Source organism: Lycorma delicatula, chromosome 7 (genome assembly GCF_047948215.1).
Source record: "Lycorma delicatula isolate Av1 chromosome 7, ASM4794821v1, whole genome shotgun sequence".
Lineage (NCBI taxonomy): Eukaryota > Metazoa > Arthropoda > Insecta > Hemiptera > Fulgoridae > Lycorma > Lycorma delicatula.
Window position 1 is genome coordinate 101,708,110 of NC_134461.1, and position 8,685 is coordinate 101,716,794.

Below are 8,685 nucleotides of genomic sequence, written 5' to 3' on the forward strand. Positions count from 1 at the left end.
ATTTTCAGATTAACTCAAAAATTAATTGAAATTCAACAATTCTCTCTTGAAGCCTAAAAATTATAAATAACTGAATAAGTACGAAAGTTATCCGTAATTATATATATATATTAAAAACACACATTTTACTTTAAAATATTACTTTTATTAATCTCTTGGGTTAACCAATCAATTACACAAACTTATAAATTAAATACACTAAATTCTCTAAGCTTCCTCAGGTGACAATACACATATACAAAATTCTCTTACATACTCGTAACAATATATAAGAAAATTTTGTATGATGTGTGTATGAATGTGTATTGTCAGCTGAGGACGCTTAGAGAATTCCAAATGAAAAGTAGTGCATCTAATTTATAAATCTGTGTAGTTGACCGATTAACCAAAGAGAATAATAAAGATATATTTTAAAGTAAAATATTTTTTTATATTATATTTAATTCTATCCAATCAAGAGGAGAATAAACTTAAGTTACATTTAAGTTAATATGTATTATATATATTTAAAAATATTACTTTCATCCGGAAGTCCCGGGTTCGAATCCCGGTCAGGCAAGGTGTTTTCCACACACGCAACATAAATCACTTATTTCATCCTCTAAAGCAAATACTTTCAACGGTGGACCGAGGTTAAAAAAAAATCTTTTATACTGAAAGGGAACAGGGAAGATGCAAAGAGTTTTTTAATAGTTTTTAAAATAGAATTTTTTTTACGTATGCCGAAAATCAATATTTCTACGAAAAAATATTTGATAAAATATATTATTATAATAATAGGAAATTTACAAAGGTCCTCTGAATATATATAAATAATAAAAAATTATTCTACAAAAATTATATTTATAAATAAATAAAAATTATATTACAAAATATATTTAATTAATATTATTAAAATATAATTATTATAATACTTAAAAAAGAATATATATTTTATGAATAAAGATTGCTGAAATTATATTATTTTCGTATCATTAAAATAATTAATTAAAACACTTAAAAAAATTATATAAAAAATATAGTCATAGTAAAAATTAATAATGAAACCAATTTTTAAAACTCAATGTACGATTAAGCACACAACTACAGTATAAGAGATTTTTTCTGAACGAAAAATTTAAAAAAACAAAAAACATTGCCATCGTTTTAAAATAAATATGTTACACAATTTGAAAAACTAAGTTGTTATTTAAAGTATCCATAAAGATTTTAAAAAATTAACCATTTACACTAAAAAAATATCGGTTCTGTTAAACGAAGCGATTATTTAAATATATATGTGATTCAAGCAATATTAAATATAAAGTCAATTTTTTTCAAATTAAACTTTTTGTTTACAAAATAGTTTATAACAGAAACTGGAAAGGAATATTAATAATAATAGAATAAATAAATAAAATATTAGTTGTAATAATAAATAATAGAATGAATACACACGAAAATTTTCAATAAATAATTATATTTCAGAAATTCATTCATGATTATACATTTATTATTAAAGAACATTTTTCGGTCAGATGCATCATCAATGACATTTATTATTTGTAGAATACATGCAAATATTGCACAATTCTATTTTTACCTGCATTTTATGTACTATGTAATAAATTTATTATTTTTTCTTCTATCTTAGTAATTTTTATAAATATTAAAATATAAATTTCCACGACCTAATATATTTCCGGCGAAATATAAAATCTATATTTTATGAAATCGGAAGTGTAAGATTTCTTACATTATTAAAATTATTATTTATTAGTTTGTTTAAGGAAATTAATTCGACTTAATGTTAAAATTCTCAAAATTAAAATTTATAAAAATAAAATATGTGTGAGCGAGAACACAATTACATTTAATGAAATTTAAAAAAAATTCGGTGAATCAAATAATTTGTTTACTCACATACTGTACCTAAGGAAACAAGATTCTATTTTTTTTTACAGGAAAATAATAATATTGCGATCAAAATGCAGTTTTTTTTTTATAATACGCTTTATTTAAATTCTTTGGAATGAACTTGTGGAGAAAAACACCTTATTCTTAAAATATACCGTTAACTGAATAAAATAGAGAAATTCCCGGTGCAATTTAAGGAATATAATATAGAAGCCAAATAACTTAACCTGAACATCCAATATAATACAGTACAAGTAACCTGATTTTTTTTTTTTTAATAAATTTTATAATGGAAAATAGATTAATAGTTAATTAGGTTAATAATCGTAAAATCTTAACCTAATATTTTTATCTTAACTTTAACTAAAAGAGATTCAGCGCAATTTTTTTTAATTTAATTAATTATTGTAAAAAGGAAGAAAAATAAAAATTATTAAAAAAAGAATTATGGTAAAAATTAAAATTATATATTTTTATTAATTTTTAAAACTTTGTAGGTAAATAAAATATTATGAATAAAAAAAAATGTTAACAGATAATTCCATAAGATTAAGTTAAAATATTATTAAAGGAGTAAAGTTAAAGGAATATTAGAATGTACAGAGTTAAAAATATAAACACTATATCAGACAACGTTAGCTTAAATAAAAAAATTATGAATTTTAAATTACTATACATTTTTATAATTAGAATAATGAATAAAATAATTTCATTAAATATTTTACTCAAATAATCTATTAGGAAAGTAAATAATAAAACTCCCACATAAAAAAAGGAATAAAACTACATAAAATTTCCTTCAATCTTACCCCAGTTAATACGTAACCTAACTGCTTTAAATTGCAAAACAAGCCGCAATAATAAAATTTTAGTTTTATTCAAAATAATTTAGGTTATAAATTTTAATCATTTGCAATATTTTTAAATAATCTAAAAAAAAATTAATTAATCTATAAAATTCGTTATTACGTGATTTCAAGCGACAAAACCTATAATGGAAAATATGATATAAAAGATAATGTATTAATTATTCCGCAACCGATATAATATATTACATAATAAGCTATTCAATTATTTTTACGGATTTCAGTGTTTAAAAATGATTAAATACACCTAATTTCTGAAATAACGGATAAAATTCTACATAATCGATAAACAATTTATTAATAAACTATTATAAAAGTTAACGGTAATATTAAGCAATTTTAAATACAACCATAATAAATATAGTTATTTATAACAATTTTTTTTTAAAATTACGTTTTAATAAACATTATTATTTATTAAAAAGTAAATATTTTAATTTTGTGACGGCAAGATGTAATATTTTAAACTAAAAAATTATTTTTCCTAATAATAAAATAAAATCTTACCTGGAGTAAAAAAGACAGGCATCAGACGAGGTAAGCCTGGACTCCACCGGAGTTGACTACTGCAGCCCCAGCCGTTCTCCATGTTTGTTGGGGGCCTCCGTTGGCAGCTGCTCGTCTTGACCCTCCGCGTTCGAATCCGGGATATTCTGGCGAGTCAATAGACGAATATATGTGTTCGGAGGATGGCCGATCAGGATTCGCGTAGCCATGATGTCGATGGACGGGGCGCGGGGACGGTGTAGCTGTTGTCGCCGAAGAATAATTAGCGTCTTCCTTATATGCGGGTGGAAGATTTTCGGCGGGGTACGTCGTTTGTAAAGTTTTTTCTTGTAGGTATGCGTGATTATGACCGGGTCCACCGGAATCTAAGCTGTAATTATTAATATTTCTGCGGTAATTGCAAGTTTTTCTTTGTCCATCGGTAGCACCGCTCGGCATCACGTACCTCAGTCTTTCCCAAAATCGTTTTTCGCCCCACCTTATTCTTGTACCTGTTTTAAGGTAGGGTCGTAAATCCGGATCCAATTCGGCTTCCGGTAAGATGCTGCCTTCCTCAACTAACACGAGCTTAAATATTCTCCCTTTGAGAGCTTCGTGAAGCGCGGAACGAAATTCGAACCTGGACCATTCGGTCTGCAAAAAGTTCCGTGATAAAACGAGAATTACTCGTCGACTAGCCTCGGCCGCCTCCACTACCACGGGAGAAGTGTGCTGGAGATAAGGAGCTGCCGAATGCGGGAGATCCCGGTAATGGAGACATAAGTGAAAAGAAGGACTTCCGTGTTCCAGTTCGGCTACTATACTTTGTAACACGAATTCTTCGTCCTTAGGACTGTATACGACGTAACCGTCGTAAAGTTTCTCTCGGTCTTCTCCGCAATGTTTTGCCGAAGCCGATTTAAATTGAAATAAACGGACACCGTACCGGGAATATAACCATACACGGAGGGGATCCCGAAAAATAAACATAACTATAGAAAGTATTATCACTATAAGGAACGCCGATAACATCACAATCATCATAGGTAAATAGTCTGAAACTATTAGACTTTGAATCACAGAACTATCAGAATAATAATCACTGCAAGCGGTACTATTCAGATCGACCTCGCGCCGGTGCGGCGGCCTTGTTTCATTTGCATAACACCAGATGTCACCACTGTCCGCTACCTTCTGCGAATTATCAGATACCCAAGCTTGTAATTCTTGTAGAAATTTACATCGACAACTCCAATGATTATTTCCGATCGACACTTCAACAAGATATGAATTTAATGTTAACTGCCACACTGGAAACGTAGTTAAACGGTTACCGTCCAATCGAAGAATTTCAAGAGATTTAAGTGGAAATAAACTCATATTTCCGATATACGATATTAAATTATTTTGTAAATAAAGTTCGCGTAATTGCGATAAATGATCGAATTCAAAACCTTTTAATTCTTTAATTAAATTATCTTCAAGGTGTAATATTTGCAGAGCGTTTAATCCGTTAAATGTTCTGTTCTGTATAGTTTGAATACGGCTGCCGTTAACATATAAAATTCTCATATTTTTACGGCCGATAAACACATGATTTTGTAATTCCTTAAAATCGTTTCCATCCAAGTATACGTGAGTCGCGTCCATAGGAATCCGTCTCGGTATCTGATCGCTGGCTTGACCGGAACAATCGACGACGTTAGTACTCCACGTCTGATCGTGATAACAAGAACAATTTTGTGGACACGTCATTTCACAGTCACAAGCATCAAAATCACAACAATGACACAATGCGAAGCAATGAGTTTCATATTTGCAAAGGAACTGGGAAGGCCTGGAATCGATGGCCGGTAAATGCGTTAATCCTCTTGAATATGTCATACGGCACATAACGTTTTCCAAATCCATAACTCGCGGATATTGTCGCAATTGAGTCGTATTATTTATTACCGGTAACCAATCCATAGAACAATCACAATGAAACGGATTTCCGCCTAAGTAAAATTCGGGAAGGCTTTTATTTAACGGAACCGGAGCTAGTCTTAATGCATTTAATTCCAACCGCACCAGTTCGTTAGCGTACATATCAACGCGTGCAAGATTTCTTTTTTCAAGAAATGTATTCACCTTTACTTCGGATATAAAATTATTATTTATAAATACCACTTCAACACTGTTAGGAATAGACATTTCGTTAAGTTCAGTTATTCTGTTATGACTAGCATCGAGCGTTTTTATATGAAGTCCTTCTTGAATTTTATAATAATTAGCTAACCGTTCGATATAATTTCCATGAATATCGAGCCATTTTAAATTACTAGGAACAAAAGCGTAGTCGAACCAAACGAGATGATTTTCAGAAAGATTCAACCACAATAGACTGGCTAACGATGAAAAAACCCCATTAATATCAGACAGGAAATTTGCATCGAGCCTAATCGCCTCGAGCTGAGTATTTCTTTCAAAAGTACCACGTTCTATTTGTTGTACTTTATTTTTGGCTAAATTAAGTACCTGCAACCCGGTTAAATCCCAAAACATTCCTTTTGTTAAATTTCCAATATCGTTATCGATTAGCCGTAACCCTGTCAACTGTTGTAAATTTTTAAAACTGCCGTTTTTAAATCCACTTATTTGATTTTCGCCAAGATCTAATGTTTTTAAGAACGACAATTCACTTAATGCCTCTGGTACTTCTTGAATAGCATTTGAACTGAGGTCTAAATCTTTTAAATCGGAACAATTACGAAAAGCTTGCGGATCGATATTAACTATAAGATTATTATTTAATGTTAATTTTGTTAATACAAATAATCCGTTAAAAAAATGACCGGAAATTTTATGTAATCGATTTTCAGCCAAATTTAACGTATGAAGATTATACAAAGGTAAAAAAGAATTATCATCGATATATCCGATAGAATTATTTCTCAAATCTAATATTTGTAAGAAGAAAAGATCTTTAAATGTTTTAGCATCGATACGTGTTAGTGCATTATGAGAAAGGTTAAGGACGATCAGTCTTATAAGGCCTACGAACGTACCTTCGTCGACCTGATTACTAGATAATTGGTTGTTTGACAAGTCTAGCACAAGAAGTTGTTCTAGTCTATGAAAAAGTCCACGAGCGAGTTCGTATAAAGAATTATTCTGTAAATAGATTTCCCGTAATTCACGACAACCCGCGAATAAACCTTCCGGTAATGTTTCTAGTTTATTATTTGAAACGTTAAACACTCTTAATGAAGTAAGCCCGGTTAATGAATCCGGACCGAGTTTGCTTATATAATTTTCTTGAAGATATAAATTATGTAACCTTCGTAAACGATTAAGACCTGACTGGTCGGGTAATATACGTAGGTCATTAAAAGATAAGTCCAAAGAACGTAAGTCCAGACCGCCACCGCATTCGACACGAGTAGAAGAAAACCCTAATGAATCCATAACACGTACGCTATTTTTTGTTAGGTTAAGTACTTGTAAGTTGCCTAACGTGCAAAATACGTCCTCCGGTATCGTGCGCACATTACTGCTACCTATGTCCAATGTTTGTAATTCACGCAATCCATCGAAACAACCAGGCACTAATTGTAAAACTTTACCCGCACCCCAGTCCATATTATGAGTATTAAAGGATAACCTTTTCAGATCACGAAGACCGTCAAAAGCATCGACAGGTAATTCGAGAACTTTACAACTATAAATAGTGAGATCTTCTAATATATGAAAACGTTGGAAAGCTCGAGGGGGCAGCAGAGCTTCAAATAAATGTACGTCACTACAATCTACCTTTAATTTCACCGTCGAATCCGTTTGGAGGGATGCGCTGATGTTGGCGAGGGTGCGAACCCGGCAGGAAGCAGCCACCCTGGTAGGACTGGTGTCGTTGTTTTCCGCGGACCAAGTACATTCGTCGACCGCGGTAGAAGAAGTCACCGCCCACAGCACACAGACCAGAAGGCCACCCGCCCACGCCAGCACAAGTCCCATTATGCCCCAGGTCACTTCATAATAACTAAAAAATCACTCCCCCATCGGACGACACACTTTCCATAAAACACAAGGAAAAACTTTTATATCGATATTCACAGTATGTGGGTGAACACTAACTCATGTTATACTAACACACTAGTCACTCAACATAGATCAATATAACAGCGAACGAGATAATCACGCGACAACCGACATACGGTCCGCCTCGTACCACAGCACCATTAAGACTGAGCGCTCCTGATACACTGGAACACACTTTTACCCGCACTGAATAACACTACTACTTGCCGCCAGGTTGCAGCACCGCACGCGCGCATGCGAGCCCACCTATTCAAATCCCTTCCACGCTCCTCCCCACAACGCACAACGACCCCCTACCACCAAACCTTCCAAATCAAATCTGAGAACGGAGAATTTTATAAAGGCGTAAAAAAATTACTGTTGACCAATTCCCAGCCTGTAAATTGTTTTTTTTTGTTTATTTTATTTTTTTTAAAATAAGTTTACATCCGCCACATGAAAAACAATGATTTATTTATTTATGACATGAAATTTAATTTACATATTCATAATAATACACTGTACTTCAGTGAAATACAATTAATTATTTTAATAATTGGTTTGTGGAAATATTAAATCACTTACGCAATTAAAAAAAATCATTTAAAAAACATTGTTTTTATTTAATGTTTTGTTTAAAAATTAAAAAAAAGAAATACAGTGAACTAGTATTTAAATAAATTTAAAAGTAAGCAGTCAAACATAAAAAAGTATATCCAATTTTTTATGAAATTAAACAAAATTTTAAAAAAACAGAAAAACACGTCATAAAGTTGTAGTTATATTAATGGAATTTGTTTTCAACTTAATTATTTATATATATATAAAATTTTTAAATTTTTTTGTTTAGTTTCATAAAAAATTGGATATACTTTTTTATTTATTTGACTGGTTAGTTTCTATATATATATATATATATAATTTAAATAATATAATAATAATAAATATATATATTGTAATATACCACATATATAAATATAATCTTATTATATATATATATATATATATAATAATAAAAAAAAAATTATATTATTATATTATAATCAATCAAAAAAAAATTATATTTATATATAAAATTTTGTTCTGATTCTCCAGCAATTGACTGGTTTAATGCAACCCCTTCAATATTTTCTGTTCTGTACTATTCTTTTAACCGTAACCTAATTAATAATCTTATACCCGCAGTTACTTCCTTTATAAATTCCAGTCTATTTTTCTGTTTAGATTCTACCTTCTACACATTTCTCTCGCTCCAAGTTAACTAAACCTGGATGTCATAATTCATAGTCAGTGAACATAGTTTCTATTATTTGCTACAAATTTCTCTTGATTTCCTACTCGTCTTTAGACCTCTTCAATTTTAATTTTGTCCATCTGATTT

The 8,685-nt window shown here is 30.6% G+C and overlaps 1 protein-coding gene across 1 annotated transcript in view; it reads right to left on the reverse strand.

Moving 5' to 3' along the window:
- The window catches only part of Toll-7 (Toll-like receptor 7), a 139,350-nt gene extending 131,918 nt beyond the window's left edge, over positions 1-7,432 (reverse strand). The window contains exon 1 of the mRNA XM_075370599.1: positions 3,270-7,432. Within this exon, the coding sequence (XP_075226714.1) occupies positions 3,291-7,241 (3,951 nt within the window). The 5' untranslated portion in view covers positions 7,242-7,432 and the 3' untranslated portion in view covers positions 3,270-3,290. The remainder of the gene's footprint in view (positions 1-3,269) is intronic.
- Positions 7,433-8,685: the final 1,253 nt, after the last annotated feature.